At 51.5% G+C, this 14,223-nt stretch overlaps 1 protein-coding gene across 3 annotated transcripts in view; it reads right to left on the bottom strand.

The window, feature by feature from the left end:
• The window catches only part of TBCD (tubulin folding cofactor D), a 152,421-nt gene that overhangs the window by 36,028 nt on the left and 102,170 nt on the right, over positions 1-14,223 (bottom strand). For all 3 annotated transcript variants that reach the window (XM_077755900.1, XM_077755920.1, XM_077755910.1), the window contains 5 exons: positions 13,786-13,815; positions 11,499-11,584; positions 4,522-4,602; positions 2,641-2,714; positions 1,056-1,173 (listed from right to left, as the gene is read on the bottom strand). In XM_077755900.1, the coding sequence (XP_077612026.1) occupies positions 1,056-1,173; positions 2,641-2,714; positions 4,522-4,602; positions 11,499-11,584; positions 13,786-13,815 (389 nt within the window). The remainder of the gene's footprint in view (positions 1-1,055; positions 1,174-2,640; positions 2,715-4,521; positions 4,603-11,498; positions 11,585-13,785; positions 13,816-14,223) is intronic.

Here is a 14,223-nt window from a genome sequence, read left to right as displayed (position 1 = left end):
GGGGGGGGGGGCCCCCTCCCGCCATTCCCTAACTGCGAGCGGGACTCTGTGCCTAGAGTGTCTGTACAAACGAGCGTCAAACACCCGCTCTCTTCTGGGAGTCCGGGACATGGACCCACACTAGGCAGTGGCCACCCACATCCCACCCCCAAGAAAACCCTGGGCACTGGTCTCTCTGACCTGCCCTGGCGGGGCCCCCACCGTGCTGTCGTACCCGAGCATCCCTGCAGCTGCACGGGGCAGGGCTCCGGCTGGCGCCTGCTCTCTGCCCAACCACAGACAGCACTGCCTTAGACACCGAGTCGTCAGCCTGGCCCGCAGGTGCCATTTCACCCCCATGTGGACATCAAGAAGGCTGCGCGACATTGTGCATCTGAGCCATGGCGCGCGGTGGGCTGAACGGCACCAAAGCCCCTGTGCTTGCCGCCAGCACCTGCCTCACCTGCCCCCAGGGAGTCACGCAGAGTGATCTCATGGGACCAAAACAGTGTCCCTCAAACTGCGGTCCAGGAACCAGGCTACAGACCCCGCAGTGTGTCGTGAGTTTTTCCTTTTGTGGAAGAAAGAAAAGTAGAAATCCAAGTAGCAGCCTACAAACTCACAAGGCACGGTGCGCGTGGCGAGGCCCCGCTGAGCCGACTCCACGCGCTCTCCCGCTCTCCGCTAGAACCCTGCCAACTGGACTCGTGCCCCGGGGACATGTTCACGTTTCACTCTCTGGTATTTTAAACGATGAAAAGTGACGGTGAGCAGAGCACACCAAACACGTGGCCTACTGAGTACCGTCTCTGACAGTGCATCTGCTCCTGTGACCTAACCCGTACCCCCGGAGAGAGGAGGGGACAAAGAAAACAGCTGCTTAACGGCCAGACACTCGCCGGCTCCCACTGGAGAGGGACAGAGCTCGCCGGAGAGAGGACACTGACAGGCTCGGTCAGACAAAACGTGGGAACCCGAAGACTCGGTGGCGCCGTCACAAGTAAACCCAGGTGAAGGCGCGTGGGCTCCCGGCTCGCGACCACAGTGGTTCTGCGGGACCCCGGCGCTTCCCCTACCTGTCCTCCTGCACCGCCAGTCTGTCCAGGCCGCGGGTGACCTCCGCACAGGCGAGCACAGCCCCGTGCCGTGTGTGCAGATCCAGACTCTGCGTCATCGACAGCAGACGTGGGAGCACTGCAGAGGACAGGGTCAGGACACGTGAGGAGCGCACACAGAAGGCTCCCAAGAGAGAGACGTACCGACGTGCCCACACAGTTACCTCGGTAAGGGCCATTAGCACAACATGCCAAAGTCTCCTGGGCACCCAGAGAAGTGAGCAGGGGTGGGGTGGGGAACCTCCCAATCCCCAGGGCCCCTGGACACAGAGCAGGGACACAAGTGAGGAGACAGAGCCGGGTCTCTCGTGGCCGGCCGTGGCTCTGCCTGGGCACAGAGCAGGATGGAGGCCGAGCAGCAGGAGCCTACAGTTGTGGGCAACACAACTCAGGATGGGGGCCCTGCCTCCCCTGCCCAGAGCAAAGGAAGCCTCTCTGCCTTTGGTGCCCTGGGGACAGAAAGCAGAGAGAGTCCCAGGACCCCCACAGCCTGGTGGAGTGCAGACGAGGGGCCACATCCATCCACACCAACCTGGGAAATCACAGGCCCCTGAGCCTCAGCATCCCTGAACACACAGGTGCACTGCTGCAGAGGCTGGAAAAGCAAATGGCATCCGAGCCAGAGGCATCCCACACGGGCGCTCAAACATGGCAGCTAGCAGCAGTCCGTGTTCAAGAGTTGGGGAAGTGCCTCACCCGGTTAGTGCTCTTCACAGGGAAGAAATGACAAGGCTGGGCACCCCTTCATTCAGGCCATGAGGATTCTCGATTACAGGTAAGTCAGAGACTCCTGACATCACATGAAAGCCCTTTAGGAACTAACAGTCCCAAGCATCATCTGAAGCCCCCGAGTGTGTGAGAGGCACACAGAAGTAAAGTTAACATCAGTAAGTCCAAACAAAAAGTCACAATTCAACCACTAGTTACCCTAACAAAAGTCAGCGGGAAGAGGCAGGATTTAAAGAAATTTGCATATGGCTCCCCACCCTGAAATCAGAGGTTTATTCTGGAATATGGGTTCTTTCTTTAATGGTAAGGGGTGCAGTCACTTTGGACCTGGCTGTTTTACTCTGCAGCTATGCTACCCCAAGGGGCCTGAGCTCAGGCTCTCCCAGAAGTCGGCCTGCAAACAGCAGGCCATTCCCATAGCCGGCAGCTGCCAAGAGGAGGCTCATTTTTTATCACGTTGTGAATTACTTCACACATTTAAAAAAAAAAGCTACTTCCAAAACACGTGAGATAGGTAACACAGTCCAACAGTTACCTGCGGTAACGGGCCCCGCATCCAGGGCACACAGACTGCCCAGCACACGGCATCCGTCCTCAGAGAGGCCACGGCGGCTGTTTCTGTTCTGTCCCGATCAAGCACAGCCCAGTTACTCACTCACATGCTTCTCAACAAGAAAGAAACACGTCGTTCTCAGCCCTCCAGACCCTGGTACCCTACAGTGGCCTGTCCTCAGCTCCTGCCGTGCACACGTGCATACCTGCAGTGCGCACACACGTACGTGTGCATGGCACCAGCAGGCGGCCGGGGCGCACCTACCGTGAGCGGCGCTGTACTCGGGCGCTCGCTGGGCCAGGTTGTGCAGAGCCTTCGCAGACAGCTCTCTGATGGCCCTGGAGGACGCAACGGAGAAAATGGTCAGTTCCTTCCTTGTGATGATTCCAGCTTTGTTCAACTCACGGGAAAAGGGGACAGGCAGAATACAGGAGTGACAACTGGCCACTCAGGCAAAACCACCAATAAAAATAAACACAAATGAACAAATAAGACCCCGTGACTGTAACAAATGAGGACAGGATAACTTACCAAGTGAAGGGCCTGAACTCGGGCCCGCGTCGGAGCGCAGCCACCCAGCTGTGGCGGCCTTGGTGCCTTAATGTTCACTTTTTGTTAAAGACTAACAGTAACCTTAACAGCAGCCACAAGGTCCTGAAAGCCTTGCTCCAAATTCCGAGGGGCAGACGCTATCCCCGCACCCCACTAATTAAAAAATAGAATCAGTCACTCCTCACGACCCACTGCAGCTCTTCCTTTCCATGCACCCTGTCCCCGTGCTTTAGTAAAACCACCTTTTTGCACCAAAAAAGGCCCAAAAGTTCCTTCTTAGCTATTTGCTCTCAAAACCCACGCCATAATTTTTTTTAATGTTTTATTTATTTCTAGGAGAGAGAGAGAGAGAGAGACAGCGTGAGCAGGGGAGAGTCAGAGACTCTGAAACAGGCTCCAGGCTCTGAGCTGGCAGTCAGCACAGAGCCTGACACGGGGCTCGAACCCACGAACCCCGAGATCATGACCTAAGCGAAAGTCGGACGCTTAACCGACTAAGCCACCCAGGTGCCCCAACCCACACCATAATTTTACTGACAGAAGAAATGGGCAACAACAGCTTAGGAGTTTAGTCCAAAACCACAGGTAACATGTGCAATTCTGATTTTAAATACCCCACGGACCCACAGGCTAATTAACTAATTTCGCGCAGGTTCAGTGCACAGGATTTGTGCTCTTAATTATGAGAGGTGTTGCAGCTATGCCTCAAGTGTCAGAAATCCACACAACTCAGGAAGGTCACCTGCAAGGGCGCACCTACTCGAGCGGCACAGAGAGGCGCCCATCTCTGGAGCACAGCCCCGCCTCACCGTGCGAGTGGCAGATACCAAGCCTGCTTTGCCACACGTGGCCATGATCCTCAAGGCAGTGTCTGGACCACATTCCCCAGCAGATAAGAAAGAACGTTCTGCAACTAACACCCACCCTAAAAGTGGGATTCTAGACATACAGCCGAAGGCGCTACTTACATCCGCGGGTATGTGCGTCCTTCAGATCTAGTCTGTGCACCGGCAGCCACACCAAGCTTTCCTACGACAAATCAGTCTCATTTCCCCAGAGGCATAACAGCTGCGGGGAGCACGGACTCCCCTGTGTTTTCTGGATTGCACTGGGAGCCTTTCCCTCCAAAGAGACACTTGACGCCCTGCGATATCCTAAGACACCTAGAAACTGCTACATAGTCAGGAAAGAGCTGCAAAAGCCTGCTGGCTTCCAGGAGGCAGCCGAGAAGGCCACGCAGAGTGGCGTCGGCTACAAGGGCCCGTCCAGGAAGCGTGCTCCTCCCATCCGCAGGAGGCGGCCTGCCCTCCATCACACACCAACACGGCAGCACCCCACGGGGCCTTGACACACCTGACACAAGTGACAACAGCCTCCAGAGGGAGAACTGGACACAGATCATTAACTTCGTGCCATGAAGACCGGAACTCCTATCACTTCTCAGGAGTTACCTTACACTATGAACTCCACAATGAGAAAATATACTCAAGGCTTACCTCAGTTTAAGCTCTTCTCTGGAAAAAAATTATTATTTGACAGATAATCTAGTAAAACGCACCACTAATTAGACAAACACAAAAACACAAAACTTACCCGTCCCAGTGGTTGATCTTCATGGTCACCAGGTGGTCTATCATCGGCTGTGTGTACTCGGGAAAGCCAGCAATAAACGTGCTGAAAAGAGTATTCGGAGGCGGTGAGGCGGGAAGGAGCGGGAGCCCCGCGCACGCGGGTGGGAAGTGGTACGGCCACCTCGAGAACAACTTGGCAGTTTCTTATAAAGTTAAGTGTACAGAAATCCACATGAAGACATCCAAACAAAGGTTCACGGCAGCTGTACTCATCACAGCGGAAACCTCAGAACAGCCTAAATGTCTAGACGAGGAGACCTAATGGGAACTGCAGAAGGGCTGCAGGACAGAAGGCACCGGCAATCCAGGGACAGGCAGAGCGGCCCGGGGCCGAGGCGGCTCGCCCTCCACGACTCGACGCAGGTGTCCGCACCGTCAGCTCTCGCTGGAACGCACGCTTCATTCAAGGACAGAGGATGGAGTGTAAATTATGCCTCAAAAATAAAAGTTACATCTAGTGAAATTACCGTAGTATCATTAAAAACAATAATCTCCAAGTGGGACAGGCCTCTCTAGTTCTGACTCAAAACCCAGAAGCCATGAAGACCAGTGCATTCAAACACAAAACCAAAAAGAAAAAGTGTCTGCCAAGAAAAACATATCAGAAACAAAGTCAAAAAATAAAAACAAACTCAGAAAAGATACCAGCAACTGTTACCACAAACAAGAAACTTCTTTAAAATAAACTTCTTTCAAATCCCGAAGAAAACACCACCACCTGGTAGGAAAATCCTCAGGCCATTTACAGAGAAGAAAATGGACACAGCCCATGTTCAGCCTCTTTCCACAGGAAACAGAAAGAAAACTCTGTCCATCCATCAGACTGCCAACGTTGGCAGGAGGGAGGAGTGTAGCTGTTGTTGGAAGGATCTAGAAGCATCTAGAAACACTGCTGTGAGCACCATTCTGATGCAGCTTCTATAGACTGGGACAGGCATCGTCCAGGAGATTTAAAACATAAAGATCCAGCAATCCCACTTGTGTTAATTCATTCAGATATAACCACACAGGTGAGAAATTGCGAGCACAGAAATGCTCGCTTCACATCGCTTCTAACAGCAAAAGACTAGACAGAAGCCAGTGTCCAGGAGGAGACAGCATGCAGATTACACCCTATGTGTACACATGGGAGGGACCCTCCCACGACGCAGCATGCGTGCAGCACGTCGGCCCAGGGTGTGCATGATCTGCCGTGTGGGACGGTAAACCCGGCTGCCACCTGATTTCCTCACGGCTACACGTTACCTTCTGGCCAGTGCTCCACTGACGAGCACGAAAGCCGTGCCACCGCTCAGCGTGCACAGAAGGAAGTCAACACACTCCCATGTGTGACACAAACGGAACCTCTTTAGAAGGGGACACCAGAAACTGATGGGGCCCCAGGGATGGAAGCAGGACACCCTGGAACACTCGCCCGCACCTTATGAACTCAAGGCCACGCCCCTGTATCACTCGCTCCAAAATGCACGTTACACTCTGGACCTCCAATCAGTTACACATAGCGTCTAATAAACCTGCCACACCATCCACACAACCCCGTCATGGACTTAGCCATCAGCTACATGTGCTGCACAGTGGCTGAGAGACAAAGTGGATGGCACAGAGGGCCGAGAGGGGGTTACGTGGATGTTCCCTGGGCAGGCGCATGTGTACACACGCACGAGGTGACCGTGGATGCCATGTGGACATGTGTGTGCTACAAGGTGCCAGGCTGGAGAAGGTGGGGTTGGGAACAGGTTTGTTCTGGATATGAAAGAAAAAGAAGTAGAGGCTTCTCCAGAGGTGAGAGGGATTGAGAGGCCCTCTAACAGTGAGAAAACAGTTAATGTCAGAAGGAAAACCAGAAAAATCAGGACAGTGGAAAAGCTGTCAGGAAAGGAGGCAAGAGGCAACCCCAGGACCCCCATCACCAAAGGGGACCCTGGGATGCCAGACCGGCCAACATCCATGACCAGTGGCTTCATGGGAAGGAGGAGACAGAGGCTGGCCACCTAGGTTCTGGTCGCGCCCTGGCACCAGGTACCAGCTGACCGTGGGGAACACGCACAGCTGGAGCCACCACCCGGGGCCCAGCCCCCCCTGAGCACCCCGGGTCTGCAGGGGCATCAGTAGAGGGTGGACAGCAGGGCCCTGGCCGGTGTCAGGACAGTAAGAGCGGGACGAAGGAGGCAGATGAGGGGATCGGCGGGATGAGGAGCATTTGAGGGCTATCAGGGACCCAGAAGTGACAGAATTAGGTCACCAAGCAGACGCAGGGAAGGAGAGAGGAGGAGAAGCAAAGCGGAGCTGACGGTGTGGGCGGCACACCGTCCACTGAGCTGGGGAGCAGAGGAGACTGTTTGCTCTGAGGGCTCCTGAGTTCGAAGAACTTGTATGACAGGAATGTGCAAATTACTGGAAAGCAAAATATGACAAAATGTGTTTCAAGAAGGATTCGCAGGACCATAGATGTCAGAAATCCGCTACGGAAACTTCCAGCAGCAAGACCCATACAACAGAAAGTGCTAGCGATCGCCGGTTGTGTCCCAACAAAAACAGCCCCATGCTCACACACGGACATCAAAGGGGCTCGAGCGGCCACCAGCCGACGAGTAGGGGACACGGGACAGCACAACACTGTACAGGTCAAGCCAGGATGCAAAAGCGAACACACCACGTGATCCATTTACACCGATTCCAGAAACGCAGACTGGGTGGGCACAGGAGGCGACTCAGAGTCTCCAGGGCCGGGGCGCAAGCACTTCCTGGAGTGACGGAGACGCACCTGTGTTGACTGCAGACGTGGCCGCTCACCAACCAAAACCCACGTGTTATGTTGGTGACTCTTCCTATGAAGAGGGGTGTGTGGCAGAGGGGCCTGGTGTACATGAAACATGTACACCTATGTAAGGAAATAGGTGTACAAAAATAAATGAATAAATGTGACTTTTTAAAAAAGGTTTATCACAGGAATATACAGAACACTAAAAGAACAAGTCACAGATAAGAAGAAAACATTTGCAGATTATTTATCTGAAAAAGGACTTGTATCCAGAACATATAAAGAATTCTCAAATTCTCAGTAGGAAGGAAACCCCATAAATAGGCAAAAGATTTGTCAACTAAGCCCCTGAAAGACTCCCCATGTCCTCAGGGAAACAGTGACGAGCGGTCGCTCCGGCACACCCCGAGGACAGCCAGGACAAGGAAGCCAGGCCACACCGAGGGCCAGCTGCGAAAGGGGGGGTGAGGGGGCGGGTGAAATGGGCCCACCATCTTGGAAAGCTGGCAGTTTCTTAGAAAGTTAGGGTCTAGCTGTCCCACCCTAGGCAGGCAACTCAAATCATGGAAAGCACCCGACCACAGACAGACGGCACACGGGCATCCCCTGCTGCCTTATCTGTAGAAGCCCCAAACCAGAGACCCCCCCCGATGCAGGGGGACATGGGAGCAGACGTGGCGTGTCCATGCAATGGAGCACTGGTTGGCAACAAAGGAATGAACGAGTCGCCAGTACAGAGTGAAAGAGGCAGCGCAAACAGAGTGACTCTGTTCACGTCACTCAGGGAAATACAAACCAACCCAGTGACGAGCAGACAAGAGCGACCTGGGGAAGGGGCCCGGGGAGACTCTGGGTGTGGTGACAGAGTCTGAGCGAACGCGAGAGGCATGCGGTATCCTGTGCCTTCAGTACTTTAACAAAGCTGACGAAATAAAAATAAAGGTGAGGCATTTGTGGTGCGCCCCACCTGACAGTCTTCATTGCTGCTTTCAACCTGCTTCAATTCCTAATTTCCAGAAGAATCTACTTCTGAGGGGTCCTGACCGAACCCCGTCCCATGAGCAATGTGTCAAACTGCGTTCCAGGACTCAAGACTCCCTGTGGCTCAGAAGCCCCCCACTACACCCACATGGGCCCTGCTACCCCTCACCGCCCCTGCTGGGCTGTCCCCGCCAACACCAGGTCCCTCTGCCACACGCCCCTCACCCCTCCCCGACACTAGCCAGGCCAACAGCAGGACCCTGTCCTCACTACTGACTCTCCTCCACACTAAGAGTACCAAGTGCACTATTAAAGAACATGCTCTGATCAAGATTAAGTTTTGCCAAACATCTCTATGAAATGCAGACAACTAATTAGATGTAAGTCTTAGACCAGCTTAGAAACCTTGGCAATAAGAAAAATACGCCAATGCTAAAGACTGTTTATTTTATCCAGGAAGCTCAGGGAAAAGTGGTAAATTTACCACATAAAATACATACTCAAATATTAACAAAGAAAATGGAACAAAAGCAGGAAAGAACTGATAAGGTGCAAAAGACCATTAAATGTTGAGAAAAGACGAAAAAAATGCTAAAAAATACAGTGTGTTTACTGTTGTTTAACATAGTGCTGGAAGTTCTAGCATCAGCTATCAGACAACAAAAGGAAATAAAAGGCATCAGAATTGGTAAAGAAGTCAAACTTTCGCAGATGACATGATATTCTACATGGAAAACCCGAAAAGACTCCACCAGAAGTCTACTAGAACTGATCCATGAATTCAGCAAAGTTGCAGGGTACAAAATCAACATACAGAAATCAGTTGCATTTTTATATACCAATAATGAAGCAACAGAAAGAAATCAAGAAACTGATCCCATTCACAATTGCACAAAAACCTTAAAATACCTAGGAATAAACCTAACCAAAGAATAAAAGATCTGTATGATGAAAACTATAGAAAACTTATAAAGGAAATTGAAGACGACACAAAGAAATGGAAAAACATTCCACGCTCATGGATCGGAAGAATAAATATAGTTAAAATGTCATTACTACTCAAAGCAATCTACACATCCAATGCAATCCCAATCAAAATTGCACCAGCATTCTTCTCAAAACTAGAACAAACTATCCTAAAATGTATGGAACCACAAAATAATACTGAAGAAGTAATATTGAAGAAGAAAACCAAAACAGGAGGCATCACCATCCCAGACTTTAGCCTCTACTACAAAGCTGTCATCCTCAAGACAGTATGGCCTTGGCACAAAAACAGACACATAGACCAATGGAATAGAATAGAGAACCCGGACTGGACCCAAAAATATACAGCCAACTAATCTCTGACAAAAGGAGGAAAGAGTATCCGATGGAACCNTGTTCATAGCAACACTCTCAACAATAGCCAAAACAAAGAAAGAACCTAAGTGTCCATCAACTGATGAATGGATCAAGAAGATGTGGTTTATCTATACAATGGAATACTACATGGCAATGAGAAAGAATGATATCTGGCCATCTGTAGCAACGAGGTTATTATGCTGAGCAAAATAAGTCAGGCAGAGAAGGACAGATACCATATGTTTTCACTTATAAGTGGAACAGGAGAAACTTAACAGAGGACCATAGGGGACGGGAAGGGGGAAAATAGTTGGGGAGAGGGACAGAGGCAAACGATGAGAGACTTGAATGCTGAGAACAAACTGAGGGCTGATGGGGGTGGGGGGAGAAGGGAAGGGGGCTGACAGGCATGGAGGGCACTTGTTGGGATGAGCACTGGATGTTATATGGAAACCAACTTGACAATAAACTATGAAAGAAAAAAAATACAGTATGTTTGCTCAAAGACTTTTTTTTTAAATGTTTATTTTTGAGAAAAAGAAAGAGAGCACAAGCAGGGGAGGGGCAGAGAGAGAGGGAGACAGAGAATCTGAAGCAGGCTCCAGGCTCCAAGCTGTCAGCAAAGAGCCCATTGTAGGGCTCAAACCCACAAAATGTGAGGTCACGACCTGAGTCCAAGTCAGACGCTTAACTGACTGAGCCACCCAGGCGCCCCTGGTCAAAGACTCTTTTTGACAAAGAGGCCAGATGCTACATTTTTTAAAAAAAAATCTGCATGCAGGTCATGGAGAAAGAACTTCTGCACAGTCTGCACAGCAGGGGTGCTCGAGAGCCCACCCATAGGGTGCAGAGTGGTTAACTCGTGTTCAAGGCAATGAACCGCTGACAAGCCAGACCCTTCCCACGCAGGTGCTGCATCGAGGAACTGAGTGAGAGGCCCCCCAGCACGGAAACCACACAGGTGCAGGCCTGGTAAGGATGTTCAATATTCACTCCTTGACCAGGTGACTTCTCAGACCCCTTTCTACTTACATCTCATAAACCCAGAGATACCATCAACCTGGGAAACACATTTTGCTGGAAAGAAAAAACAGAAACACAAAAAGAAACGATACCTTTTTTTTTTTTTTAGGCAAAAAAAAAAAAAAAGCCTGATTTATTCTCTTTGAATTGGGTCCAAGCCAAGATCTAGAATAAGTGAGTTTATTTCCCCCAGCTCTATTCACAGGGGTGAACACTTTTGCCTGTGTGGAGTATATAATCCCACCGCCCCCCCACCCCCACCCCGGGAATTAGATTAGGGTGGGCAGAGTTAGTCTAAACCAATCAAGACAACTCTCTTGGGACTCTGGATCTGAGACCAACCAACAGGTCTCAGGAGAAACATCCCTTCTAACCCAAGGTTTCACTCTGAGAAACTCGTGTGTCTGTGGCAGCCGGCAGGAAGCGTGTTCCAAGAAGGCAACACAGAGGCGGCAGCACACACACCACGGGGTGGCTAGGAGGAAGGGTGGCCGGGACAGGGCTCGTGCTGGGCTCTTGAGAGCCCGAGAGTGCTGGCACCCCTTTAAAAAGCAAGCAAAACCTCTCATAAGCAGATCCTGCATCCCTCCCAGGTCACCAAAACCCACCAAGGTCTCTCTGGATTAGTTTGCATTTTCTAGAGCTTTACATAAATAGAATCCCACCCCAGGCACCTGGTCCAATCAGCAAGGAAACAAAGGTTTTGGGAGCATTTCCAACCCACACACAAGCTCCATCACTCTTAGCGAAACTTCCAGGGTGAAGAAGGAAAATTGTGACGTCTAAATCAAAGGGAGTATTATATTTTGTGATGAACACTAAAAACTTACCTTATAACCAAGAAGCAGTTAGCTCTGTTGCCAACAGCAAAGTAGTCAGCTGCGGTCAAAATATCGATTCCATGAGGGAAAGTGCCCTACAGAGCCAGGTGGGAGAAACAACGTGAGTGAGGAGGGGCATTTTGGGGATGTCGACCATCACGTTCACACACACTCATGCTTAGGAAGAGAGAGTATACTGGGGACCGACAGCAGATGGCTCACCATCTCGGGCTAGCTGCTATGCTAATACTATGTGAACCACTCAAAAATATTTACTTTTTCTCAAAGAACTCAAACATTTTCAACCTTAAAATGTTTAAGACCTTCTCTAGGCCCCACACCATAAAAATCATCGGGTTTTGGCAGCCCAGGCACACCTCATTCACTGCGCTTTACAGCTACTGCGCTTTTTACAAAAGGAAGGTTGTGGCCGCCCCGTGCTGAAGGTCTGCCGGCACTATCTGCTCACTTCGAGTCTGCTCACTGCGTCACACTCGGGTGGTTCTCACGAACACGTCACTAAAAACCTCACCCCAGGTTGGGGAGTTTCCATGTCAGCAAGCTCACATCCTCCTTCTCCGACGTTCCCACCAAACCACCGAACTGGCCGCATAGACTCCATTTCTTTCAAAGCCTGTGGCTCCCCCCACCCTGTGCTACGTGCACCCTGCTTTCTCGGGAAACATCAGCGTGGAAGAGGTGGAGAGAGTGAGTATTGGCTCCCGGCTGATCCCCTAAATTTACACCGTGAGTAAGGCCTTTCCTCTCCCTGACGGTCCACCCACCCTGAGTGTCCCCACAAAAAAGGACATGGCAATGGCCATGTGCCAGACCGCCCTGTGTCGGGGCAAGGGCTCTGCCCACGGCAGGCTGGAAGCCAGGCACAGAGAGATGCCATTCTCTCCTGGGCTCTGACATTGGGGTGCCCAGAGCCCCCTCAGTTCAGCTTCCAGCAGGCTCCTTGACTACAGCAGCCTGACTGTCCACCCCCTACACTTGGGCGGGCAGAGACCCTTCTGGAGCTCTCCATACCTGCTGCCTGAACATACAGGCATATCCCTCAGCCGGCCAGCTCTCCTAGAGAACCACTTTCTTCTCTGTCTCCAGGGCCCCAGGTGGACATGCCCTAAGTGACACCCTAGGACACTGGTGTCAGCCACCTTTGAGCCGGGCAGGAAACGGAGAGGCCTTGAGCTGGCACAGGCACTCGGGGGGGAGGGAAGCACAAATCAGCTGCGGAGGGAGACCACACTGCCTCCTGGGCCGATTCCAGGGAAAACTTCCCACCTAGAACCAAACATCACCTCCCCTATGGAAGCAGAAGGGTCAGCCCCTACCCTGGTTCCTGGTGGCCCCAAAGAACAGCGACTAAACCAGAGACCATGGACCCAGCGTGCAGAACCCAGGCCCCCCGGTTCTGCAACAAGGGCCCTCGTGGACATGGGGGCACCTGCGAGGGTGCTAATGCTTGTGTTTTCCCTGAGGCTTCCTGTCCTGAGGAAGGGCTGCCTTGCCGCTCCTGAGCCAGCCTTCTCCACAGAGTTCCCCTTGGGCCTGGCAGCCTGACTCCTGCCCTCATGACCCAGGCACCCACTGCTGTCTCTGTCTTCCCAACACCATCTGCTGATGCCATCACCAGTCCTCCTCCAGCCCAGACCCCCCCCACCCCGGGGCTTTGACCAGAGCTCAGCTCAGAGTCTCCTGCAACGTGACGTGCCTCCTGCCCGTTCTCCCCCAGGCCAGCCACGTGACCCAGGGCGGCCATCGGCACACACAGCACGAATGACTCAATGATAAGGCCACATCACCCAGCCAAGGCTGACCAGTGATGAGAGGTTCAAGACCAGGGGGCACAATGGTGCTGGCTTGTACAGAGAGGCCACAGGGTCACTGGCTTCCAGAAGCTGGCTCCTACCACACGCAGGATGGGCAGTGATCACATGTCTGTCCCTCAGAAGCCTGGTTCCTCCACCCAGATGCCTCTTGCACTCACAGGCAACTGCTGAAATCAGGTGGCAGTGCATAAGGCACTGATCTCTGTGTATGTGTGAAATTACTTACACATCAGGTTTCCCATAAAACACAATACTATTTAAAACTTGTGTCAACTCTCCCCTGAATAACCTCATGAGTGGGTCTGTAACCAGACATCACCGAGTTAAATATTAGCTTATTCTAGGTACATTCTTTACCCACATCGAACAATGCAAGAAGCTACCCAGTTTGTAGCTCCCGATATTACTACTGCTAAATCTACGGAAGTTTCAGCAACGAAGACTTCATAAAGTAACCATACCTGTCTTCCCACATTCTCCTGGAAAGCAGCCTAAGGAAAAGAAGAACAAACAGAGCAGGTAAGTTAGTCTGCGTTTTGCTAAACATCAGAAGAGAAAAACTCAAAACAAACACAGTGCAGCACAAATGACCCATGGCTTCATTTTTTTTTTTTTTTTTAATTTAAATAAAAGTCTTCATTGTTGGTGGATCAGAGCCTCAAGGGTACTTGTCATTCTGTCTCTAAGTCCTGGTGCTTTTTTAAACCACCATTCAAGAATTCACATTTATAAAATCAGACACATCCTGAAAAACATCCTTTAGATGTGAATGCCAGCTTCTCACTGATGCCTAATTCAAGGCCCTAGATAGAGGCGTGAGGACAGAGTCAGTCGGTCAGATCAAAGCCCAACACACAATCCCCCTCTTGGGAACTCTGGGACAGAAGCTGGCAACGGTG

This window comes from Crocuta crocuta, unplaced genomic scaffold (assembly GCF_008692635.1).
Source record: "Crocuta crocuta isolate KB4526 unplaced genomic scaffold, BGI_CrCroc_1.0 scaffold50, whole genome shotgun sequence".
NCBI classification, from domain to species: Eukaryota; Metazoa; Chordata; class Mammalia; order Carnivora; family Hyaenidae; genus Crocuta; species Crocuta crocuta.
Note: the sequence above shows the minus strand (reverse complement) of the source record. Positions and strands in the feature narration are given on the sequence as shown.